Source organism: Manacus vitellinus, unplaced genomic scaffold (assembly GCF_001715985.3).
Source record: "Manacus vitellinus isolate BGI_N305 unplaced genomic scaffold, ASM171598v3 scaffold_24_pilon, whole genome shotgun sequence".
Taxonomy (NCBI): domain Eukaryota; kingdom Metazoa; phylum Chordata; class Aves; order Passeriformes; family Pipridae; genus Manacus; species Manacus vitellinus.
The window spans coordinates 6966651-6993187 of record NW_021939798.1 but is presented as its reverse complement, the minus strand read 5'-3'; the positions used below and the strand labels follow the sequence as shown (position 1 = coordinate 6993187).

General features: G+C 41.5%; 3 protein-coding genes across 10 annotated transcripts in view; 1 reads left to right on the top strand and 2 right to left on the bottom strand.

Moving 5' to 3' along the window:
* MBTD1 (mbt domain containing 1) overlaps positions 1 to 14002 on the top strand; it is a 34651-nt gene extending 20649 nt beyond the window's left edge. For all 5 annotated transcript variants that reach the window (XM_018073284.2, XM_018073287.2, XM_018073289.2 and 2 more), the window contains 4 exons: positions 1850 to 1932; positions 2253 to 2487; positions 3146 to 3223; positions 10058 to 14002. In XM_018073284.2, the coding sequence (XP_017928773.1) occupies positions 1850 to 1932; positions 2253 to 2487; positions 3146 to 3223; positions 10058 to 10176 (515 nt within the window). In that variant the 3' untranslated portion in view covers positions 10177 to 14002. The remainder of the gene's footprint in view (positions 1 to 1849; positions 1933 to 2252; positions 2488 to 3145; positions 3224 to 10057) is intronic.
* A 562-nt stretch (positions 14003 to 14564) lies between these two features.
* Positions 14565 to 17146, bottom strand: LOC103760448 (nucleoside diphosphate kinase). The gene is made up of 5 exons (XM_018073321.2): positions 17115 to 17146; positions 16770 to 16902; positions 16087 to 16188; positions 15240 to 15352; positions 14565 to 14801 (listed from the first exon to the last, which is right to left on the bottom strand). The coding sequence occupies exons 2-5, from the start codon at positions 16896 to 16898 to the stop codon at positions 14684 to 14686; spliced, it is 462 nt and encodes a 153-aa protein (XP_017928810.1). The 5' UTR covers positions 16899 to 16902; positions 17115 to 17146; the 3' UTR covers positions 14565 to 14683.
* Positions 17147 to 18344: 1198 nt separating this feature from the next.
* LOC103760447 (nucleoside diphosphate kinase) lies at positions 18345 to 25357 on the bottom strand. Of its 4 annotated transcripts, XM_018073323.1 has the most exons (6): positions 25062 to 25356; positions 24715 to 24782; positions 21515 to 21647; positions 20882 to 20983; positions 20076 to 20188; positions 18345 to 19734 (listed from the first exon to the last, which is right to left on the bottom strand). In XM_018073323.1, exons 3-6 carry the CDS (start codon positions 21641 to 21643, stop codon positions 19617 to 19619), a joined length of 462 nt encoding a protein of 153 aa, XP_017928812.1. In that variant the 5' UTR covers positions 21644 to 21647; positions 24715 to 24782; positions 25062 to 25356; the 3' UTR covers positions 18345 to 19616. The 4 variants fall into 4 exon arrangements, with proteins under 4 accessions (XP_017928812.1, XP_017928813.1, XP_017928814.1 ...); XM_018073324.1 differs by lacking the exon at positions 24715 to 24782 and having other exon boundaries at positions 25062 to 25357; XM_018073325.1 differs by lacking the exons at positions 24715 to 24782; positions 25062 to 25356 and adding an exon at positions 24494 to 24564.
* Between the last annotated feature and the right edge of the window lie 1180 nt (positions 25358 to 26537).

Genomic DNA, 26537 nt, shown 5'->3' with positions numbered 1-26537 from the left:
ATTTTTCTGGGTAATAACTACAGAGATGATGTAATGCAACATGAAGGAAGTAATTTCATATCACTTTCATTGTTGTACAGTAATGACTCTGTCACCTTTGAGTAAGTGGGAAGTGCACAGATTTGGACAGATTTACTTTAATCTATTGCCTAGAAATTCATGGGCACCAACACCCCTCCAAAAAAATGTGGTGCAAGAGGACTTTTGCAATAGAAGTATTTGTGGGAAGCAAATGCTTCTATATCAACACATATCAATCAATTTAGAAATAAATACATGGAACTGAAGAGACAGAATAGCAAAAAAACTTCCCTTCTGTGAGGAGACTTGACCTCTTCACTCTTCAGACATTACTTAACAATAGTATGTGGATTTTGTTGTTAGCACATTTATGATACTTATGTGTTTCTTGTATCCTGCAGCCTTATCCTTTATCTATATGTATGTTTTCCCTGTCTCTGCAGTGTTTCATAACAGCCCTATGCCATCAGTGAGAGGAGATCATAAATCACACATGCAATAATCTAAAAGTCATTTGAAAGAGGAATTAACAGCAGTAAAATACAGACCATAATGCGCATTAACATTTAAATAGGATCAAAGTGATCAAAGCTCCTTAGCTCTTATGAGAGGGGTATTTTGCTGTCCAAATTATGGGATGGAAAATGGACAGTTTCTTAAGTCTGACTGTTCTGACAAAGCCCACATGTACACGTCTCATGTGTGGTGAACAATTAAAGGATTTAAATACAAATATATTGGTCTAGCAGGGGAATGTTGCATTGAGAAGAAGAGCATTAACATGCATAACTGATACATTATTACCCTTATTAATTGTTAGCTCTCCAGCTGCATCTGTTCATGCAGATATTCCATACCCAATGTGAACACTTATCCAATTTGCATTTAGCATTGTGGATAACTAAGTTGCTGTGAAATCTTTGGACTTTATAAGCTCATTCCTTCCAAACATCTTCATCTCTTACTGAAATCAGTGGAAGATTAAGATGCTTAGACACTTCCAAGAGGGGGATTGAATTTTGGGCTGTGAATGCTGAGTCTGGCCCTGCAGTGCTGAGCTGGGATTCAGTGGGAGCTCTCTGCCCATACATAGGTGAGATACAGATCCCCCATCTCCCACACTATTCCCACTGCACTGCCATCTTTTCAGGATGTCCATCACTACATATTACTAAGAGAAACCTTCCAAGCTGCTATTGCTCTAGCTAGAATTGAGAATTGTTGAGCTAAAGCAGTTGTAGAAGTTGTCCAAAGTAAAAAAAATTCCCGAGTGTTTTATGCACGTTCAGTAGAAACTACATAGATTTGAGATATTGTTTTCTTCCCTTTATAATAGCTTTTAAAAAAAATCCTCTGATTTTCTGTATTATTATTTTTACCCTTATTTAACTTTTAAAATATCCATGTTTTTTCTTACCATTATGGTCCTAATAATTCAAGTGATTCAATAGTGGAACTCTTTCCCCACAGGAAAGACACTGGATGTGCTTAATTCAGTGACCTGTTCTGGGGCATTTATATGGGGCATTTGTACAGATCAAGAATCTACATGAACAAAAACTTCCAGTATGAATCATTAATCTTAACATTAAATGATACCTTCTGTATTACCCAGAAGTTCATTCATCTTGTTTGTTGCAAATGGGCAACATCCAGGTGCCTGTTTGTCCCTTAGACCAAAGCTCAGAGAATGGAAGTTTCTGATGTTAATGTTTTACTTCTTTGTTGTCTTTTTAGCCATAACACAGTGCCAATGTGCTATTTTTGTTGTTATTCTTATGCACGAAGTTTGCAGTTGATGTATGAAGGTGTTGTTTAAAATTCACAGGTTATGCAAAACTCCCTTTTAAATGGTTTGACTACCTCAGGGAAACTGATTCAATAGCAGCACCTGTAAAGCTCTTCAATAAGGTAATAAAATTACACATATTTCCATGTATAATTAGTAATTAGTAACAAGTATTTTCTTTAAATTTCTGCATTGTGCATGGAGTGGACCTATTTCATTAAATACAATTTTGAAAAACTAAGACACGGAGACTCTTGGAAATAAGAACCATTTGAGTATATGAAGCTTGAATATCTCCAAAATGTTAAATTAGTGCACGGTACTTGAAGTATCATCAACGATATTTGGGGTTTCTCTGTAGTAAGTTGACTGAAATATTTGTTTCGACCCTGTGCTTAAACTATGAATTAACGTGTTTATTTACTGATGTTTGCTTTTCCAGGAAGTTCCAAACCATGGGTTTCATGTTGGAATGAAGCTGGAGGCTGTTGATCTGATGGAGCCTCGCCTGGTGTGTGTGGCCACCGTCACCCGCATCATCCACCGGCTCCTGAGGATACACTTCGATGGCTGGGAGGATGAGTATGACCAGTGGGTGGACTGTGAGTCCCCAGACCTGTATCCCGTGGGATGGTGTCAGCTCACTGGGTACCAGCTCCAGCCTCCAGCACCACAGTGTGAGTTCCAGCTTTGTGGATAATGGAAATTTCAGGGATGCTGATTTTTCTACCCTCGTCCTTTGCAGTTTAGGTCTTCGTGCGTAACAAAAATAGAATAAATTCTTGCTAACGCTTGAAAGTTCTAATTCACTGTTCTAATCAGTCCCACCTTGACTTCCAAAGTACTTCTGAGTGTTTCTGTGGCTACTTACCATTTTTCAATGCCAGATGTTTGTTTGGTGCAGGGGAAAAACCCTGTTACTTGTCAGTTCTGGATGATACCAGTGAGAATTTATATTGCTTTAAGACTGCCAATATATCTGCTTTACCTACTGAATTTGGTGGAACTCAACATGAGTTCCATGCACTCTGTTCATGTGCAGAAGCATTTATATGGGAAGGCTGTATTTTATTTATTGCATCAAGACTTGTCCTCTCAGGTCAAGTGATAATAATTGATAGCTGTCTTTCAAGAACTGTTAGTTGGTTTAGTTGTTTAATGAGAGGGTAATAATAGTGTTAGTAGTTTTATGCAAATGGGTTTCCACAATAAAGGTGTTCTGCCTTTGTTCAGTCACTAAGAAAAAATTCTGTAACTGTGTAGCAGCTTTGACACGTTCTGAAGTGTTTTTTCCAAAATACTGAACCTCAATTTTGAATTCTTAATTTTTTGCAGCATCAAGAGATAGCCAGTCAAGTTCATCCAAACAGAAGAAAAAAGCTAAATCGCAACAGTACAAAGGACATAAGAAAAGTGGGTGACAAAGTAGTGTTTGCACTTTTCCTGTTGTTTTAAAGTTTGTGGTCTCTCCCTAAGTCCCTGTTCTATTTGGAAATGTTTGTGTCTAAATAGGTGTTATGCTTAAAGGTGCAGTATGCCATAAAAGGAACTTTTTCATTGAGAATAACCAATTTTTATAACTTGTGATAGGGTAGATGTTGATGATAATAATAATAATAATTACTTGTAGGTGGACAACTGTTACAATATTTAAATGTTTTGGTTAAATAATAGACTGTGTAGTTGTACTGCCTAGTACAAAATACTCAGATATCAACACAGTTTGACCTCTGCTCTTTGTAACATATATGGAGGCATAAGAACCAAGTTAAGGGAATGAGAAAAAATTTAAATTATTGTCCAGCTGGTTCCTTTTTGAAACAAAGGAGTGACTTATTCACCAGGGTTTTTATATGAAGCATCTATATAAATAAAGCTTTTATATTATTACTTTCAGAAACAATGAACAGCATTGCTGGATGTGACTGTTCTTGTCACAGTAAAACATAATAAGGACATTTTTAAGAATTTGAAGTATTCAAGTTCTTTCCACAGAGACTGATTCCCTTGGAATCAAATTATCTTGATTTATTTAGACTTGTTTCCAGAGTGGTTTTTTGTTATGTAGAGCTAATGTGAGGAATTAAAGCCTCGTCTTCCTGGTAAATTTGTGAATGGATCTATTAAGGCCAATTGGAACCTCCTTCACTAGTCATTGGGAAAACAACCTTTGCTTTGTTGATCTCAGGACATGAAAGGACATTGAGCAGTGAGTGCCACAGATAAAGCAGGTGTCTGGGAAGTTCTTCAACCTCTTGGTGGGTGCCTCAGTCATTGCACTGTTTCTCCTTTCCGCTGTTGGAAGAAATAACAGTTAAATCCAGATCCTTCTGAGAATCTTGCAGCAGTATTTTTTAAATAGAATTCAGGTACTGAAAAAACTCCTGGTTTGAGAATATCCAGGGAAAACTGTGAGTGCCGTTACCTTAAGGTAGGGAAACATGGCTCTGTCATTAATTAGCTTTGTGTAGGATGTGGTTTTGAATAATTCTGGACTGTCTGAGCAGATTTTGTTCAGTAAGGTATACTAGACCATCCTGCTCTTTACCCTATCCCTCTCCTTCCACCTAATACCTCTGAGAGTTTCCTCCCATCTCTTAGAGTAAGTGTGACACAAGCACTGGAAAGTGAACTCCTCTAGTGCCATAGGAAGGAGATGTATTCTAGTGGAATTTGTTCTTCATTTCTCACTGACCTGAAGTAAATATTGGCTATGGAAGCAAGGGAGAGCTTCTGGTAGTTTGTTTATTCAATACTAAGAAATCCTCTTAATCATCAGAAGATGAGAGAACAAGGTCATGAGCAGTTCGAGTTGGCTGCCTCCTGCGTGGGGTTTTTCTAAATAGGTTATGGCAATGAACGTGCTGAGTCACAGGAAATAATACTAAAAAATTGTCTACTGTAGCTTTTTCTTGTTCAGCACTTGTAAATAAAAAAAATTAGAATGTTATTTTGTAAAGGATTTCAATCATAAAGCACATGTTACCACCAGCAGTGGTGCTTTCGTGGTAACATGTCAGGTAACCACAGATGATAAATGAGAAACTGTACATGTCCTAAATTAGATTATTTTTAGCAAAGAGGGGTTATTTCCACACACTTCTCATGTACTCACAAAACAGTCCAGGATGTCACTGAGTCATTCTGCTGTGTATGTATAATGATGCAGATTTTTACAGCAGTGTGTCCCCTCCTTACTGAGAGCATGGGGAGAGAGTAGCACGTGTTCAGTGGGAAGGGGAACTGATTGCTTCATCAATGTTTTGTGGATGCTTTTGGGAATACTTGGGAATCACTCCCAGTTCTGTCTCCAGTAGTGTTTATTTCAGTGGGTAGGGTTTTGTACCCTGTGCCTGCTGCTCAGAAGGCTATGCAGGTGAATTCTTGAAGGGTAACTTGTGAGTTGGCTTAGCCAATTAATTAATAATGAGGGGTGCAGTATCTCCTCAGATTGTCAGCTTTCTCATAGGTGTATATATCAGAATAAGGTTACTGAAATGATAATTTGACCTTGATATTTTAAAAGCTGGGGTTCTGTAGACACCTTTCTGCCTAATCAAGCTCTCTAAAAGGCTCATCCTGAAGTTGTCTCATAAGAAGAATTTTTAAGCATGATGGTATCTTTAGCATATATATAATCCACTTACCTTTTCAGGACTAGGCTTTTGTTTCTTGTTGTCTGACAAGACTGAAGCATAAGCAGCCATAGTTTTGATATAGCTGAAAGCAGTGTTGTTGTGTTACAGAGCTTGCATCCCTGATATCATAGAGGAATTGCCTCAGGCACAGAATGGCAATATCTTAGTGATAAAGGAGGAACGTGATAATAATTTGTATGGGAAATGCTTTTGCAACATTTTTTCACGAATGCAGTGTTTAATTATTCAAAGGCATTTTAGAAGTTACTTTTGCTACACATTTAAATGCTTGTTTATGTTTGTGAGGCACTGTAAAAATGGGGAACACCATTTTAAGGGAATTAAGAAGTATGTGTTTTTACACTAGGATTTTGGAGGTGATAAATTTTACTTGGAGAGGATTATTTCCCCAGAACCATCCTTCTGTCTTTTAGTCACAGACACTGAAAGAGCTGCAGTTTCAAATTGAGCCAAGATGTATTTGAGTGCCCAGCCAGAGCATTGGGTGTGACCATGCAGTGTAGCTGCAGCAGAAGCAGTTTACAGCATTTATATGTCATTGACAGAGTTTGAAATAAGTGGGTCATGCTGTTAAACAATGCCCTTGAAGTCCTACCAGTCCTCTAGGAATCAGGGACTAAAATGTGGCTGCTGAGAGCAATATTCCCAATAATAACTGAACGGTGCCACGTGCAGGCCCTTGTTTTCCAGAGTGGGTGAACATGAATCAGAGCCATTTCTCAGTTGAACAGTCAGAGTTACCTGATGCACTTTAACCCGAGCGTTTATTTTAGTTTGACTTGATGTTTAGAGAGGAAGAGACGAGTTGGGAAGAAACCTGTCAGTTTGTCCAGCCCACCCATGGCAGGTGAGGTGCAGAGGAGCTTCTCTGGGGATGACGAGTTGACTCCTCCTCCATATCGAGCCTTTCCAGCACAGACAGCCCCGGAGGCCTTCCAGCCTCCCAGGACTAGCCAAGAGTTCAGTCCCAGCCTCCAAACAGGTAACTGGTCACAGCAATGTGTTACTGCACAGGGAAACCATACAGCCTGTCGTGTGCTGACTCATCAAATCTTTCTTTTTGCCTAATTTTTTTTTTCCTTTAAATTTTAGTTGGCTTTGGTTTTTTTTTTTCTCTGTTAGAGAGCTTCTCATTCTCACTGATGCACCATGTCACGGAATTAATCATAGGAAAGGGCTTAGAACAGAGCTCCTCCTTCATAGGAAGGAGGCTGCATTATTGTAGGATGCTGAGAATCACAGAATCCCTGAGGAGCTCTGCAGAGCTTTAAAATGCAAAAAATGCACTCTGTAAAACTGAATGGTAATGTGGATGTGGGAAGATTTGATGCAAGCAGGACATCAGTGTGGGTTATCTTTTGCAGAGAAAGTACACAGTAACTAAGAGACAGTAAATAAGGATTTTTGCCTTTGTATCAGAAAAAGACGGGTACCTGTGAAAATGTCTTCAGAATGTAAGTGTTACTTGAAATTTTGTGGGTTACCAAGATGGAAAATATATTTTGAACTGTGTAATTGTGCATCTGTGTGAGGGAGCAGGGAAAAACTCTCAAATTCATTTCTCAGTAATAATGGGGAAGTAGCTTGAAGTTTTGATCTCTTTTAAGGATAGTTTAATGTAAACAATCTTCCATTATAGAAGTTCACTGCAAAGATTTAGTAGTTTTTTCTCTTCTCTTTTCTTAATATCTATGGCAACATAATGTAGCAGGTAAACAAATTATTGCTACTAAATATGTTACAGCAATAAAATCTGTCAGACAAACTGGATGATGCTCTCCCTGCCCCACAGTTGCCAGGTTGATAGATTTAGCTTCAGATTTGCTTGATTACTCCCTTAAACTTGCCTTTGTCTGTGTAGGCTGCCATGTCAGCACTTTTCATTGCCAGTGGAGTACATCCAGAAAGGTTTCCCTTGTCCATGTGTTATCCATTAACAGACTGGGACACGGGAACCTACCTGCCACCTTTAGACCCTCAGGACAAATCTTTACTCCCTTCTGCAAACCTTTCAGCACTTCTCAAGGACTCCTTTAGTTTCCCTTCAGCTTTCTACTGGTGTGTACATGCCTCTTTTAGCAGTCTTTGATGCAAAGGAGGAGCCTTGCTTGGGAGTGTTCTGGAGTGTTTGTTTTTGCACAACTGTTCTTCTCTTATTGCAAATCTACACCTGAATTGCATTGGTATAGTGCAAAGACATGCCCAATCTGAATTTCTGTGTCAGTAGGTCTCAGAGTTCCCATGGAGCTCCTGTGTTCTTTGGTTTCTGACACTCAGTGCTTTCTATGATCATCTGGGGGGAACTTTTCAACATTCTGAGTTTTGGTGAGGTTGGACAAAGTCAGTTTTGTTGTGATGTAGCCTTGTCATTGCCCAAAGGTGTTTGTTCTTAAATTGAAACCAGCAAGACCACACCTTTTCAGTCTAGGGAGGAGGAGAACATAACCCTGATACCAGCTAGTAAGTTCATAACATGTTTGAGATTGGCCAGAACTGATTAATGACATGCATATTCCTCAGCAACATCCACTGCCTCATGTTCCAGTAGCTGTAGGACTGATGTAGGCACAGTGCAGGGGTGTTTATATGGCTTGGCATGGAAGCATATAAGATCAGTAACAAAACAGGCATCTGCTCTGAAACTGCTTGTCCTTGGGAGATCTCAATGAGGCTCAAAACCAATTCTTTCTCCTTTTGTACTGTCATAAGCACAGGAGACAGAAGGTTTCAGCACTTCATGTTGTTTGTGTGAAGTGGTTTTGCTCTCTAGCCAAGTCATGGTGCTGCTTGAGTGTCCACCAGTGCTTGGTATTTTTCAGTCATTTGAAATGATCTTTTAAGCACTGAAGTTCAACTGTTGGACAGCTTCACTTTTAAAAAGAGCCTAAAGCCAGCCAGACTGTTGCCAGAGACTCACCTGATCTCTGGACCATGTCACTTCATTCTGCCTTGATATTTGGGGGGTTTGAATGTCATGGCATCAGACACAGTCTGTTGTTGTCTCCAGGCAAATCACTGAGACAATTTAAAAAGGGAGTACCTTGCCCATCTGCATCCCTTCTCCTTCAGTCAGGTGACTTCCATTAGCTTTCTTTATTCCTCTTTTGAGTAACTTGATGTGTAGCTTTTCTTCTGGAAGATGGTAGTTAAAAGCTGTATCACAGGGACAAATGAAGCAAAGGATCATTAAATATCTGAATGTCAGGGCTTAGGTTCAGGTTAGCCAGAGGCAATCCAAATCATGTGTAAGTCCTGTTCCTGCAGAAGTTTCCTGCTTGGGGGGAGAAGGATGTGCCTGGTGGGTTTTAGTTCTGTGTAGCCTTTGCTTAAGGTGTCAGCAGCATATCCAAGTAACCAATTGTGTATCTTATCATTTAGGCAGCACTTTGTTGTCCTCCACAGATCAGGAATCTTGATCAGAGCTGGGCATAATACAGGGAAAAGTATTTGAGGAGACAAAAATGTAAGGAAAGGGATTGTGGGCTGTGTAGGTGGGAGGAGGCATCTATTAAAGGAAGAGATGAGATCTTGCATTATGCTGCAGCTTTTGGCATCTTTTACTACCTTAATTTTCAAATTTTATTTTTATTTAGCACAAGAGCTTGTTTCAACATAGAAGAGGACATAGAACATTTATAAAAGAATAATCAAATGGTTTGTAAGTTATTGCAGGCCTACCAGTAGCAGCAGGTTTATGAGTTGGGTTTTTTACTTTCTTTGCATATTTCTGCATGTCAAGATACATTAATAATGTGTACAAGCTTTATACTCAGTAGTTATAAGCTTTAATACTCTTCTCATTCATTTGGTCATAGAGAATCATTTATTTTTGTATAATCAACCCTTTAACATGGGTACTGCACCTTTAATGAAAGTTTACATGTTTTGTTTTCAGTGTTCTTTTCATTGTGCTCATATTTTGGTAATTGTCACTATTCATTAATGAAACTGGAAGAGTAATTGTGACATTATTGCTATTCATAACATCTTTTTTTTTATGTCTTAGATCTCATTTCTATTTTCTTTTGACAAAAGAAAGAAGAGAGAAGATGAAAACTCAAAATTGTTTTGCTTGAGTGAAACACCTTCTGGGATATTAAAATTTTAATGATGGATTGAGAAATCTTTGATATTTTTTTCTTGTCTTACATAGACTGTTTACAGTAACTGGGCTATTTAATGTGAAATGTAGGTTGGAAATGGCCAACAGTTAATCTCATTTTTACTTGCATAAAGATTAAATAGGAAGTCAAGATTGAAGTAAGTGTTGTTTTGAGCAACAGTCGTTATCGCTATTAACCTGTTGTTACCTTCTTAGACCAGGGGTTTAAAATAATAAATTCTTGAGAAAACCCTGTAGATAATCTAGTATTGTAAATTGAAATTAAGGCACAACTTAAAATTCAGTTTATGGTCAGAAAGGATCTCCTTTCTGTGGGATCCTGAGTGTTAAAGAATTGCTGAAATGCAGAATATAAGAAAATGAGAAATCCAGGGTCTGTCCCAAATTTCAGTAATATTAAGGACATTTAGGGAAGAGTTGCATTTTACATTTTACAGATCTTTAATGTTTATTTCTTATTTGTAGTGACTTCATTGCAGCTGAAGGAGGAGCTGCTGGATGGAGAAGAGTACAGCTTCCTTCAGGGAGCGTCCGACCAGGAAAGCAACGGATCTGCCAGCTACTACATCAAACAGGAACCATGAGGCAGCTCAGAAGAGTGAGAGGCAGAGGATTGGTGATAGGAAAAGAACCTTTCTCCAAGACTGACTGACGTTGTTCCCACTTGGATGGTGCAGTTGGGGTGACTGTGCCTGGGGCACTTTGCTGACTGTAGATGAGTTAGACTCAGTTCAGAATTTTTTGGAAGGGCGGGGAAACTATTTTAGTGAAAAAGATTTTTCAATTTATTAAAAACAAAAAAAAAATGGACACTTTTGTGTTGTATTTGAAGCTTTTGAAAGAATTTTGTAATATTTTCAAGTTCAGATTTATTGTGCATTGTTAACAAGAACTGAAATTCTAATTTTTTGGTAAGATTAAAGTTTAATTAGCATGGTTGTGGGAAGTGGTTGGAGGAAGATATAGTTGCAAATACAAATGAACTGTCATAACAAATGAACCTTTTTGGTACAAGTTGGGGAGACTTTTAAGACTCTTGTGAACTGCACTGGTCACGCCTCTGTTTTTCATTGTGAAAATAAGGCATTTAAGGCCTAATTTAGAGGCATAAATTGTACGTGGAAGATAGTCCTGTAAAGCTCTACTCAGTGAGTAGCCCCAAGTGCAACGGAGCCATCACCTGAGGAGGATTTTAACTTTTCAAGATGTTCTTGTTTAGTTTAAAATACCTTTTTTTTTATATAAGGTTTTGTTTTTTAATGTTCCTTAGGGTCTGATTCAGTGCCCATTAATATCAGTAGCCTTGTCGTCGACTGCAGTGGGCACTGGATTGGGTCTGCAAAACTCTTGTCTGTACATGAATGTCTGTAGTCTTGGAATGCTTCAGCACATGTTTACAGAGCCCTATGCCAAACTGGAACTTTAGAAAATTCCCTCATTTGGAAGATTAGTTTTAGCTCTGAATTTCGACTGAAGAAGCAGCTTAAATGGACAGTAACTAAGGACTCCCTTGGTGGTGGTAAGGAGCTTGTGAGTATTCTTCTGACTATCTTTTTCCATTCAGAAAGCCCTAGGTGTTTCCTTACCATCTTGAATATTTATCTGTGGACATTCAGAACTGATGTTCCACGTGGTTTCAGGTGAACTGAAAGGAGCCATGTATTGTGGATTAAAAAATTACTTCAGCCCTGCATAGCCTGCAATATTCATGTCTTGCTGCAGTAGTGTAATGTGGGAGTTGAGACTTGAGAACAGTATAAAATCGTATATTTTTCAGTATATAATTCATAAACTGGATTTGCTTATTACCTGGAATTCTTGTCTCACATCAAGTATTCCATAAGCCCCATGTGTTCACTGTCCTGACTTTTACGAGGTAAAAGTCACATAAAGGGGTGAAAACTATGACCAGTAAAACACAAGGTGTTTTTGCAGGAGCTCTTAATAATTTGGATTTTCTTTCCATATTGTCAACCTTTCAACATTTTTGTAAATGACCTCATTCGTGGAGTTGATGAGTGAAGTGGTTAAACAGCCCTGCAGAGCTGTGACTAGGAAAATGTGCATCAAGAGCTTTAGCTTTTACCAGTAAGGTTCATTAACTAAACTCTCAGGAATTAACTGCATATGTTCTATAAGTGCTTCTGGGTCTTCGCAGGTCCCCTTCAGAGCAGTACAATGATATCTGACTCTAGACCATAAATTAGGGCTTAAAAAAAAAAATCCATCAAAGTTATTAACATCTGTGTTCCTACAGCCTAAGAAATGCTTTAAGGATATCAACCCACAGAGCCCCAGGAGACCATTTTTGTATATTGTTGTTTGAGCTTAAAAAAAAAAAAAAGTGCATAGAAAGTTGAAAACCAGCAATTTGATTATTTTCTAAAATATTGCTCTAACTTTGGGTACATAGTATTGGTGATATGCACAGGTTTACCTCATTCTATGCAAGAGGGGTTAATTATGTAAAGTTTTGTATTTACTACTGGAAGTAAAACATGTCCTGTATAGTGTAGGAATGTCTGGAATTCTTTTCTCCCTTACTGGTAAAATTTCTTAAATAGCGACCCCTTTTTAACAACAGCTTCTTCTACTGACAGGATCTGGTAATCAGATTAGAAGTGTCTATAACTTCAGGTGGTAAAGACATTACAGCTCTCGAAAATAGCCATAAAAAGGACTTTGTTGGGCCTGGTAGACTTCAAATACCTTATTTCAGATTCTGACCTGCCTGTGATGTTTCCTTTGAATAGCCTGGATTGGAGAAGTAGGATTAGAGACCATTGTAATGACACTTTGAGCCTTGATTATGGTTTGGTTCCCCACCCCACCCCACCCCATGTTCTCAAATTAATCCAGCTCTGCAAGCATTGATTTGGTTTGGTAAGTAAAGCACTATTGATTTATTCATTTTTTTTTTTTAATGCAGCATCTTGCAGATTGTCCCAGTCAGCTGGAACAAGGTTCTCACAAGTCTTGCTTTCTTCTCTCACCAGCAGCTTCTGACTTCAGTAGAAAAACTGTTGCATTAATTTATGTTTCATAATGTGGAAGGTCAGGCTGGAGTGAGTGAGGTGTATTGCCAGGTCACTAAACCTTGGGTTCCTGAGTATTGCCCAGGCTCATCCCTGATTTCGGAGTTACAGTCGTCAAATGTCAAGAGGGAAAATTAGTCCTTAACACTTCCTGTGTTGAAGAAATGTTAAGAATCTGTTTTGAAGTCTGTCAGTCTTTATAATATTCTTTTATTCATCAAACACTAAAGTCTGTGAGGCGACGTGTGTTCTTGGGTACCTGTGTGACTTCAGGAGTTGGTGAAATGTCTTTTGTGTTTCTGAACTCAAAATATGCCTGAATTGTGTAATTATCGAGTACAGTGACATCTGTCCTAAGCAAACCACACAAGGAGCTGCTGAAGTCCCTTGTTCAGGGGAGGCTCAAGGAAGACCCGAGTGGAGCTCTGCCAGGGCTGGAGGGGTCTTGGCAGTGCCAGCGGGCCAGGGGTGTCCGTGTGGCAGCTCCCTGGCTTGGCAAAGCATTCCCGTGGCTCTGGGCACTGTTGTCTTGGCTTTAAGCTGTGGTGCTTGGCTAAGAGAGCAGCAAGTGTTGGACACCTGAAACCTTCACTGGTTTTGGCATTTGGCACAGCAGGTTTTTATGACCATGAGGTGGCACAAGTCCTGTCCCTTTACTTGGCCGCTGCCCCTTTTTAATTGCTCAAAATCTCTCTGCTGATCTTTGATTTTTATGTTATTTTACACACAACTCTCTAACCTGTTCCTTGCTGCGTCTGAGGAAAGCTACAGCAGTTATTGATTCCTTGTTCTACGGATACTAACACGGGTTTCAGTGTTTGTTTGGTTTTTTTTATTGTTGTTTTATGTGATGTGAATACCCTCCCGTCAATATTTGTACGATGGTGCTAATATATTTGGTAACAATCCTTTATTGGGAAGGGATTTTAAAAAACTGTGATTTCAGCTGAATTTTTTCTTCCTTTTGATTTTTTTCATATTTAAAACGAAAAGCCACAGCCATTTATACAAAAAAAGGCATCAGCTTTGGCCCCTGGGAAAATGTTGGGGCGGGAATCAAGATTAAACAAATGGGGTTTTTACATCATTTCTGTATGTATTTGATATATAGATCAATATCTGTACAAATTTAATCTTTTTATTTTCTTGGTAATTTGTGTGGTCAATGAGAGAGTATTTAAAGCTTTCTCATGCAATGTACATAACTCAGTGAAGAAAATGCTTTTGGAGAAATTAATGTTACTTTCATTTTTACGAGACTGCAGATTTTCAGCATGGATGTGAAAAGCATTAAAATTATAACTTTGTGTACAAGATGAAAATAATTCACTAAATTTGCCTTTTTTACACAAAATAAAAATGATAAAAAAGTCCTTTTCTGAATAGTGATTGTTTTGTTTAAAAGGCACTATTTGGCATATACATAAATGCACTCCAGCTTCTCTCAACAGAATGCAGATTAAAAAAATATGATTTGTAAAAGATATTTTAAGTAACTGGGTATGTTGGTCTGACCACAATTGAACCATTTAAGATGCTGAGCACAAGCTAAGGGTTTTAATATGAGATGGTGGCATTACATAAGCATTTAATAGAGAGCAAGCTTTGCACTTGGTCTCATTTCATTTGGTATTAACAGTTGTGTAAGGAAGGAAATTGTGTAGTATCCCATTTTTTTTCCCCTAGCTCAGTTCAGCTGTGTTGGAAGCAGCTCCAGCCTCCTGTCAGCTCTCTGCAAACTGGCTTTGCCACTGCCATGATTTCAGGAGCTTTCAAAGCAACTGTGCAAGGGACACAACTCCCTGGATTTTTATTCTGATGTGCCAGTGATTTCTTGTTAACTGTTCCTTCTACAGGAGGGAAATACTGCATGTCTAAAATGCCTTGCATGGCTGTTTGAACACGGGGTCTGTTGGAAGTGAAAGCACCACAAGGAGTTAGTTCACACCCATTTATTTGACAGTCACTTTGAGCACTAAGATAACCGTGGTTGCTCCCAGGTCAGCAGCTGGAATGAGATGGTGCATTAGAAGGCACAAATCCTTGTGGAAACTCGTCACTCATAGATCCAGTCGTGTGCACAAGGCTTGAAGTCGATGAGCTCTGCGGGTTTGAACCACAGGTTGATCTCCTTCTGCGCGCTCTCCACGGAGTCGCTGCCGTGGATGATGTTCCTGTGGAAGGAGACAAACATTGTTCCCTATAAAAAATACACTTTCAGCAACCTCATCATTCTCCACATGCAGAAACTTGGATGAAGCATCTAGAGCTGCGAGACTATTACTTTTATTTCCAGGCCAGTGTTACACCAGCTTCACTCTGAGAGCTAATTAGGCCTAGCAGGGTCATGAGGGCTACTGTTCTACACCAGCCCCTGCCTGAGCTTACGTGCTGCTCTGAGGAGGAGCTGGATTTCAAACAGAGTCACTTTTGTACCATTTTCTTAAGTAGCAGTTACGGATTGTGACCTGCAAATGAAATACCATCAGATGAGGGTATCTACCACTAATTCTGGCTTTCCAGATATAAAAGACTACCATCAGATTTTATGTTGGCTGTTAAACATGGAGTAGTAGTTGGTTTTGATCTCAATTAATGAACTGAGTACAAACCTTCCCACTTGAATGCAGAAGTCACCACGGATGGTACCAGGCTTCGAGTCTGCAGGGTTGGTTTCCCCCAGCATTACTCTCCCAGTTTTAACCACATTGAGTCCTTCCCATACCTTAAGGCAAAAAGACAAAACCACTTCTGTTAATTCATGCTCATACAAAATACCAAAGATTAATCTTTGCTAATAACATACTTTCCAAAGAAACAGGGGCTCTACCACTAAAAAAAATTAACCTTGCCTAGATCCTCTCTTAGGCCTGTAGGGGTGACTAGGGAAAAAACACATGGACTGGGAAGTGTCTGTAAAAAGGACCATCAACATTGTTACTCCAGTGAAGGAGATACTTTACCAAGCCTCAGACTTAAATAATGCATAAGGCCAACTCCAAAATCTTTCTGTTTGGGTAGGATAAGGACACCCTGATGAGCTGCAGGCACTCCTAGTTAGGTACAGAGTCAGGAGATGCTACTGGACCAAGTACATTGTTTTGAGGGGAGTGCAGGAAAGAATGACACAGAAGATGGGTTTCTGTGTCAGAGAGCCTCACCCTTTTTTGCCTAAAACAGAAGATTTTTTTGGTGCAGAAGATTTGCTCTCAGGAATTTTGCTTAATATGTGTTAAGCATTTTAATACATGTTTTATACATGCCCTTTCCTTCTTAGTAATATATAGTAATTTCCTGACTGTCTTAATTTTAATTTTTTTTGTTTTCTTTTGCCGCTATCTGAACTGGGTAGTTTGAAAAACTGTTTCTGTAACAGTATCTCTGACTATTTTAAATAATTTACAAACCAAGACAAATTTATTCAAGCAAGTCATCTTTAACTAAAATCAAGCCACTTACCATGGCCACAATAGGTCCAGAGTTCATGTATTTAACCAAACCAGGGAAGAAGGGTCGGTCTTTCAGGTCAATGTAATGCTGTTTGAGAAGGTCTTCTGAGGCCTTTAAAAGGGCAGACGTAACATCAAATATCAGCTTCTGACTGTCATATCACAAGAGGTGTTGCTGCTGCAAGGCTATGGCACTAGTGACTGGACTCACCAGTCATTAATGTTATCAACAGGCCTGCAGTGTTTTTGTGGGTATCAATGCAAGCTCCTAATGTAAAATTAAAGGAGCACACGGCCCATTTGTCCTCTGTGGCAGTGTCAGTGTTGTGAGCTGTCAATGTTATTTCTTTGCATTGCAGTGACCCTCAGCGATAAGCAGAGCATGGGCTGCCTGGGTGCTGTTACCCAACACAACCTTTCAGTCAAGGTCGGTTCAGCTCCCAGTCGGGCCGCACCGAACCATTTGGGCAAAACGTGCTTCCTTTGGACAGGGGGAAGATCCGGTGCTGGGCAGGAAAAGGAGCCTGATGCACGTCCGCTATCAGATTCCCATTCTGACGCAGAAAAAGCCGCAAAGGAAGGTTATCTGTTGTGTGCCCAAGCCAATCTGTGTGTGCCCAAGATGACCTGTGTGTGCCCAAGCCCCTCTCTGGCAGGCAAGGGAAGGCGTTTGGGGGCAATGCGGGGACTCACGTGCACGAACTTCATGGCCACGAGCCGGAACCCTTTCTGCTCGAAGCGCTTGATGATCTCCCCGACCAGCCCCCGCTGGACGCCGTCGGGCTTGATGGCGATGAAGGTGCGCTCGGCGTTCCCAGCCATGGCCCTGCGGGCGGAGCGGGGCGACCATCGGCCTCAAGGTCGCCCGCCATGGCCCGCGCCCACGTGGCACCGCGATGGAGGAGCCCCCCGGACCGCTGTGCCCCGGCCCCCGGCACTGACCCACCCCACCGCCCCCTCCGCCGCGCCGCACCCGGGCGGACCCTCCGCCCGCCCGCGGGCTTCCCGAGCGCGGGGCCCGGCCCGGCCCGGCCTCACCTCTCCGCAGCTCGCAGCGCTGGCGCCCAAGGAGGAGAAAGAGAGGAGGAGGAGAGAAGGAGGGGAGGGATTCCCCCCGCCAGAAAAGGAGGCCGCCGAGAGCGGGCGGCGCGGGGGCGGGCCGGCGGGGGCCGCCGGTGCGCGGGAGAGAGACGGGAGCGCGCCCGCCCGCCGCCAGCGGGCGGACGACGGAACGGGACGGACAGTGGCTTCCGATGCCGCTGGTGCTGTGCCAACGCTGCGCTCCCTCGCCGCCCGCCGAGCCGGGGGGGCTCTTGGCCGGGCTGTCCCTTGGCCGGGCTGTCCCTTGGCCGGGCTGTCCCCACCGCACCTGTCGCCTTCGCCTCCTCGAAAGCCGCCCGAGGGTTCTTAGTTTACAGCTGCAGCAGCGGGGGCTTTAAGGCTCTGACACACTGAAGGGATTGCGGATGTTTAACTAAATCATTTTTTTACTTATTGGTGCTGGCGCTGACGTTTTCAGGTGTTCCCGCGGTCTGGCGGCGGACGGTGCAGCCAGCCCAGCACGCCTTGAAAGCATATTTCTCACAGGAAAGTGGTGTGGGATCTGTAACCCAGGGAAGTTATCGGTGATTCTGCTGGGATCCAGGAAGATGAAGCTGAAAAACACAGGTGTAAAACGACAGGGTCCCAGTACTGTCCTAGCAAGAAGCAGGAAGGGTTGTTACTTTTTGTTATTAAACATTATGATAATTTGCCCTTTACTAGTTTACGAAACACCTTTTCTCTTCCTGAGCGAGATATAATCATACACAATCACTGCAGAGGGGATATTAATGAAAAGCCCTTTGCAGTCCTTGTGCAGTCTCTTATTGATGGGACACTGACACTGGACCTGCTCGGGCACCTCAGCCATGCAGGAATGTTGCATTTCCCTGAGAGATGCTGTCCTCCGCCTCCTCCCAGTCTCATCACATTAAAAGTACTAATCAGCAGCTTTCTGACAACCCCCACATCCCCAGATAACCCACGTTTCTCCATTTTGTAGTAATCAAATCAAGAAAAAGAAATCTCAAGTAACCTTTCAAGCAAAAATGGAACTGGGGATTACTCATCTCGTGCCCAGGTTTGTCACGTGCTCCCTTTCCTCCAACATTTAACTTCAGTATTTATCTTCTGTAACAGTGAATAATTTCAGAAGAGGAACTCACAGCCTCACCTACATGCTTAGGGAATTTGTTCCATCTCCACATACTCATTGATATAAGACAATATAATTAAAATATCCTTTTATTTCACTTAAGAAACAGCAAATGTTTCATTTTGTACCATCTCTTTTTTAGGAGTTCAATATCTCTATAAAGTATCATAAGCATTCAGTTCAACATACATTGCACAGTTCATTATTTGAGTCTCACTACAGGGAAAAAAATCATGGGGTTCAAACAACTAACTCCATGAAACACTTGCTCTTAGTGAATATAATGTTGCAGGTAAATAAATACATAATATCAATCCCAACGTGTTCCTCATCCAGTACAACTTTTGCTGCTAGAAGTTCTGCAAGAGGCTGATGTTTCTCTCTGATAGAAGCAGAAGGCTCTACTGAAATACCTTCAGCATTATTATGACTGTACTTCTTTACATCATTAAATTAATACAAAACACTTCTAAAACACTTCATCCAAGGACAGTTTGCTTTGTAGTTCCAACTACTACGGAAAGGACACAAATGAGAACAAACCTGAATTATCAAACCCTAAATTATCAGCTGTTCAGCCAGCAAAGCAAACATCACTTATTGCTCTGTGCAATGCCAGAGGGCTGCTGCTGTGAAGTGGCTGAAGGTAGATCTCCCTCGTCCATCCTCATATTAATCTTCTTTTCACATAAAAGGGCATTTCATAAAGCCTGGTCAGTTAATCTTTCCTTAAAATGCTAAATAAATCCCATGTGGGGGGGAAAAAGCAAGTTAAAACAGTGTTAGTGTGGAGGACAGTTGTCATGTTAATCAGAGCTGAGCTCTGTGTACAGGCACAGAGCATTTTGGGGGGGGAATGGACTTTTTTTCTGCAGCTGTTTTGGGCATGGGGCACACTTGATATCAAATTCAGTCCTCAGCATTTGGACATCTTAGCAATATACTCACAAACCACCAGTTGTCCTTTAATGTTGGAACAAAGTTAACTTCTAACACCAAGCCATTTGCACATGGAATTATTGGATATTTTTTGACCAAAATTTTTTTTTCTATTTACCAAAATACTCTCTATGGCTATAAAGTGTTCCAGGAAAATATATATTTTTCATATGCTCTGTGTCTTGATCTTGTATCTCTCAACCCCAGAAGCAGCCTTTTAAAAGTACAATTCCATCTATGCCTGGACAGCTTTTAAATCAAAGCAGCAGCAAACACTGGTTCTATTTAACGTTCACAACAGAGCAATCTCACAGATTCCTGAGGTTTCTACCAGGGCTTTGGAATAGCTAGAGGCTGGCAGCTGCTCACAGATAGTAGGGATATCAGAAGATGCAGGCTCAGTGTTAGTCATAGATCCACTCATGAGCACAGCTTCGGTAATCAACCAGTTCTTCGGGAGTGAACCATAAATTGATCTCTGTCTCAGCACTTTCCACAGAATCACTTCCATGAATGATGTTCCTAGGAAAACAAAAGGTGGATAGAAGAGTAAGACAATCCTCAAACTCGAAACAAAGCAAGGTTCTTGTTTTGAAGTGGTTTCCATTATGGAGAGGAGTTTTAAGCCTCTGTAAAGCAGGAGCAGGCACAGCACAGGCAGTCCCAGCTTTGCTCCTCATTTTTGTCAAAATGGGGACAACCACAACTCAGTTTCCATCCTTAGAGCACAACATTACTTGAGCCCAGGGAATGGCAGTTCCATGAGTAAGATAGAGAAGGATGGAGCACAGTTCCTCCATATATCATGATATAACACTTGACATTTAGTGTCTTTGAATGATAGCAAGAGTTTTAAAACATACCTTCCCACTTGAACACAGAAGTCACCACGGATAGTGCCAGGCTTGGAATCAAATGGATTAGTTTCTCCCAGCATCACCCTTCCAGTCTTAATCACGTTAAGACCTTCCCACACCTTAGAAGGAAAAAAAAAAAATCCATTGAGATTATTAAATCTTAGCAACAGATACTTTCCACAAGGACACAGGGCTGCCCATCATGGCACAAGTCACCATCTGAATATTTGTTTTAGTGAGACTTATTTTATCCCTAATTTTTCTGTCAGATTCATGAACATCTGCTGATGTTCTCCTCTTCTGCACAATCCCCCTCCTTACTCAGAATGGGGAGAGAACCATTTTAAATCTCAATACTGTAAACATCTTTACTCATGGAAGAGCTAGACCTCACCTATTTTTCAAATACACTATCAAGAAGAAAAAGAGGAAGTCCCTTCTAATGAAATTAGATAAAAAAAAAATTTCAAAGTTACTCTAACTTAGGAATATAATAAAAACATTCCACCATCCTTTTTCAGCTTGCTTAATACACGGCATTTTGTATTGAGGGGGCTTTTGTGCAGGTTTACTGTTTTTCAAGGTTCCCCTTTTATCCCTCTTCCTCAATATATTTACTGGAATGAGAGAAAGATTATGAGAAAAGATTAAAAAAAAAAAAGTGTTAACAGCACATCTTCTTAATTATAGTATTTGAATCTGGGTTTTTAGATCCTTTTAAAAGTAAACTAGAATTCAATAGGTAACACAGTCTCATTGCAGGTAAGACAAGCAGTGTTTTTCTGAGCTGAGCTTCACTGTCAGGAACTCACCATGGCCACAACAGGTCCCGAGTGCATGTACTGCACCAGCCCATCGTAGAAGGGCCGGTCCTTGAGGTCAATGTAGTGTTCTCTCAGAAGGTCTTCAGAGGCCTGTGTTCAAAACCAGCCAGACAAACAAAAAAAGCTCACTGTAAGAACTTAAGAGCATAGTGAAATCACAGAGATTAAGCTCAGAGCACTGGTAATCCGGAAACTTGCACGCACTTCAAAATTCAGAATTTCTAGCATCTTCCTAGGAGCACTTCTGGTCCATATGAATTTGAACTGTTTGCTTTAACCACAACTGAGCTTAGAAAAGTGTCTGTAACCAGTACAGATGGTTTATGTGACCTGGGATTTGTGGAAGATATTCAGAGATATTTATTAGGCATGGGATGCACCTGAAATATTCTCTTCAGACTAAGGACATCAGGTTACTAAAATTAGCATGCTTAGCATGCCTAAAGCATTTAGCCAGAGCTGGGAACTGGAACTCTTCCAAAAACACCCAAAATAAGACTTCTCAAAATTTCAGGTTTAAATATTCTGCAGACTACATTTGCTGGTCCAGCATGCTGCTCTGTTTGAAGGCTACAGGTGGTATGAAAGAAAGGGGAGACATACCAGTTAAGGAGAGCTTACATGTATTAGTTTCATGGCCACCAGTTTGAATCCTTTCTGCTCGAAGCGCTTGATGATCTCCCCGACCAGCCCCCTCTGGACGCCGTCGGGCTTGATGGCGATGAAGGTGCGCTCCTCGATGGAAGCCATCGTCCTGAGGAGGGAGAGAGGGAAGGAAGGTCGTTATCCCAGGATGGGCAATCCCAGCCCTGTATCTCCTGTACCATCGGCTGCATCCGAGGGTCGGTAATCCGCGGTCCGCGCCGGTCGCTGCACACGGGTTTTCACAAGCGCTGCGGGAGCGAGTTTAAAGCAGTTTTCCGAGTACAGAAACAATTAGCGAACACTAAAATCAGCAAAGCTCTGAACGGAATGGAAGGCAAAGCCCGTCACGGATCCACCTCCCAGCGCCGTGCAATAAATAAATAAATCCACACGCGCAGAGTTTTCGCCTGGAGACCCCAGCGCGGCCGGAGGGCTCCGCGCCCCGCACACCTGCGCAGGTGAGGAGCGCGGGGGCTGCGCGGGGGCTGCGGGGAAGCTCTGCGGGGATGGGGGGCCGGGGGCTCTGCCCGGGGGCTGGGGACACCCTCCCGCTGCCCCCCTCCCCGTCTCACCCGCTGGCGGTCGCGGCGGCTTCCGGCAGCCCGTGTCAACCCGCTGGTGGCTTTGCACGCTTTGTGTGGCGCGGGGACCGGCCCGGCTTAGCGCTGAGCCCCCCGCCCCGCGGTTGCCATGGGGACAGCGCGGCCTCCCGCCTGCATAGGACGCTGCTCCCCCTCCATCGCCCCCCACCCCCGTCGGGCCCCCCCCGCACCCACCGAGGGCTTTTGGGGTCTCCTGTTCCCTGCCCGCCCCGGCCGGGTCACACCGACACCCGCCGGGTGTCTCTTTTCCTTAAGCCGGGGAGGTCAGGCTGAGCCCTTCCAGCTTTCCATCCCATTCTTTGGATCCCGTTTTTTATATAACGAAAGGCATATAATATTACCTTAATAAAAATCTCATTATCATACTGTTCTGCTCTAAGTTTCTGCTTTAAAGAAGGCCATTAATTGTCGTTGTTGTTGTTTTGCTGGTTATAATACATCACTATATTGAATATTATTGTATTTGGTACTATATTAGCTCTCTGAGTCAAAAGACACTTGATCAGTTTGACACTGAACTGCTTTCCCTTGAGCGTTTTACTGCCTTTGAGAGAACTGAGGATAAAGCATCTGGACGGAAATCCATGCTTGTCCTGCTTTTATTTCCAAACTGGGATGAACTTCCTGGGCTCCACTCCCTGGCTCTTCTTGAAAGTAAAATTTCACTTCCCTCTGGGCAGGACTTCGCTGCTGTTTAACAGGGAGAAGTTGAGCTTTTTGATAGCATGGATTTCCTTATTCAGGATCCCTTTTCTTTGCCACATTCCATCACAAATCCATGTGTTACTTTTAGTTCTGGTGGGAGAATACAGCTCTGAACCCTAAGCATCTGGTCAAGAAACCCGTTTACTAGTATACAGGGGTCTTTTTTCCAGATATGATCATACTATGATGGACCCATTTTTCCATAAATGTTGTTAAAAAAAAAATACAGCATTGTACATTTTAGCAAGTTCCCCTGGAGTTATTTTGGACTTAGAACTTCTGAGTATTCTCTTGACAATGTCAATCCACTATATTCCGTTGCTTCAATACACATTTATTTGAGATGTTTTATACTACTAAAACAAACTCTAATGCTGTAATCCTCATCATGGCAAAATAATACTTAAACATAGAAAAAAGGTCTCTAGAAACAGGATGTTTAGAAAAATATCAACTTAAAAGCAGCAATAGGACATCTATTTACAGCCTTGTTAAATCTACGTCATTTAATGATTAAAGCTTAGGACTTGCCCTAAGGTGGGCAAGCACTATTTCCAGCTTTACCATAGGTCTGCTCTGTGATCTTCGCCAAGTCTTTTAACCTCATTAAATAAGGGTCATCTTTGTCACTTTTGAGATTAATCCATGATTAACAGAGCAAGTTGTGCATCACGTGGTACATGAAACACCACAGAACTGAGGCTTCCCTGTTATTTTTACTGTGTAAATGAGCAGCTTTATCGCTGGTTCAAAGTTCTACCATGATCACAAAATTGCATTAAAATTTACATGTTTATCTAAAATGTGAAGAAGTAGAGAGTCCAGACAAATAATTTCCTAAAAACAGGCTGATCATGGGAGAGAAGTAAACACCTTCAAAGTCCTCAGTGAGTAAACTAAGTGCAGTTGCTGAGCTCAAACCATTTACACATTACTTAAAACCAGCAGAGATTTTTTTAAAACAGGCCTGGAGCAAAAGATTGACTGTAAATGTCTCCAGACTTCAGTAGAATTTAAACATAATTCCTAGCTTGGGTGGTTTGGTCCCATCTGTACAATGATCTCAGCTCACAGCCTCTGTACCACTCAGAACATTTGGGGGGTTCTCATTCTGTGCTGTGCTACTCTTGGTCCTTACAATCAGACTCCTCAGTCTGACATGTTTTGTTGCTCTAGGCTTTAGTACTCTTCATTTAGCTGAATGCTGCTATCATTCATCAGTCTTTACCTTGATTTCTGTTGCACTTTAAGATGTAAAGCACCACAGAATGAAGCTTTTATCAAAATTTCTTCCTCTGTGTGAAATCCCAGTTAAGCTTTTCTCACCCCAGACTTATTCAAGGGCTTATTTTCTTCCCTGATAAATTACAAATCGATTTACTTTCAAATTAACTGTTATTTCTGGGGATAGGTAATGCGATTTTTCCTATTATCCAGAAAACTAATTTCTTTGTCAGTCAGTTCTGTCCCCAAGAATGTGATGGCATTTTACTCTGCTAGTTACCACATACAGCCACCATTTTCAAGCTACAAAACCAGTTCTAGCAGGTTTCTTTGTGCTGTTTCATATGCTTGATTCATTTGCTAAATTGACAGGTCATCAAGGTCCCTTAATCTCCTGGAAAGAATCTAGAATATCGTTCCATACCTCCTTCAATTTTTAATTCATCCCGGAGTTTCTGATCTCACACTGACTGCGAGGTGCATGTCATGAAACGTGATCACTGTGGTAAGACTGTCAATAAGATACATTTTTACACCCCTTAAACTCCTAGGTAATTTTTCTGCTCTTCATCTTTTTAAATACTTCACTATCCCACGCTAGAGAACTCCCACATGACTAGAAAAAAACACAAATGGCCCCTTTACCTGTGCTCGTCAGTCTGACTGCAACTGTAGTGGCAGCAGCAGCCTGTTCAGTGATGCACCTGCTCTGTCTGGGAAAGAAAACCACATCTATACATTTTGCTGATAGAGACAGGATAAAAATAGCATGTCCTCAGAGACCCCCTTTGCTAAGAGCTGTCAGCAGACACCTTGACCCACTTCTGCCGTCTGTCAGAACATACGTCTTTGAGATAATGTATTTGTGCCTTTTGCCAAGCAGGATGTCAGTGACTGTAAACCCTGCACAGACAAAAGGATCTCTGCAAGATTCAAGGGGATTGGTGCTTTTATCCTCACAATAATCTGCAGTTGTTTAGAGCTGTCCTCACCTTGTGCAGAGTTACACACGAACAACGTGGTGAGGTCCAGGTCAAGAGTTCATGGCAATGAGCTGTGGCCTGCCCGGCTGCAGGGTGGAGCTCCCTCTCCACCTGGGCTGTTTGCAGCCTTCCTGCAAGATTTATTCAGGCTCAGGAAAGAAAAAAACACTCCCCCAAAGGCTCTCAGTGCCTCCCACAACACAAAAACCGAGGTGAACGGGAACTATGTATGAGCCAAAGAGAGGGAGAAATCTCGACAGACGGCTTCCCCCAGCAGTCCTGCAGCTGGTGAAGCTTTAATCTCTGGCAAACAGCAGGCAAACACGGAGGAGTTGCAGTTTTTCTCAGTGGACAACTGCTAAAGAGAAATAGGGAAAGAATAATATCTTCATAGGAATCTTTTCCGATAATTTACGTGAAAGTTTCACTCGAGGAGATGTATGAAAGTACACATTGTCTTTTTGAAATTATTTTTTAGCTAAAATGATGTAAATTTTTGGTCAGAATTAAAAGAAAAAGAGCTTTTCTTTTGTTGTGTTTATAAAGAAACTTGTATTTTAACAGGCTGCAGCATGTTAAATTATTAGCTTAGGAGGATGATGTCTAAACAAAACTCAGAAGAAATCAAAAATATGGGGCTGAAGTATTTTTTTCTTTGTCATTCCTGCGCAGACTCACTAGCTGAGTACATAAAAAGACATCACAGCACATGCATTTAAAGCACAGTTCCTGTCTTAAAACCAGCCCAAATGAGAGAAAATACAGTGCAAACCTCTGCTGCTCTCCAGTGGAACTGAATGCAATCACCACACGTAAGAGTTCCATCACTTCTCAAGCTTTTGCACTTTTTAAAACACTCATTTCTTTGTTCCTGGGCTGCTGCCGGGCCACTGGACTCCTCAGCTCCCTGTACAGGGAATATTACCTAATGAAAAACAATGATTTCCCCACATTTGAATTGTTTGATAGAAATTGTGCCAGAGGAGGTTTAGGTTGGATATTAGGAAATGTTTGTTCGCTGAGTGTGGTCACTGGCACAGGCTGCCAGGGGCAGTGGTGGACTCACCATCCCAGCAGGGATCTGAAAGACGTGCAGATGTGGCACGTGGGGACATGGCTTAGAGGTGGCCTTGGCAGTGCTGGGTTAATGGTTGGAGCTGATGACCTTTGGGACCTTTTCCAACCTAAACAATTCTATGGTGCTATGAAAAATGAGGGACGTGAAGCGACTCTGAAACTTTTCAGTCTCAGTACTTTGAAATTTAACCTGAATGTCTAGAACAGCTCACACTGTTCCTCAACAGAATACATGATCCAGAATGGAATTCACTGTTCCAAATCCTAGGAAAATCAATCTCTCTTAGCAAGTGCAAGATGCCTTCTAAGCTCTATTATTGCTAAAAAACCCCAGGATTTCTGATATTGATTTATCTGGAGACCTTGTTAGAACTAAAAGTCATTTTTGCAGTCAGAGACCAGCCAATA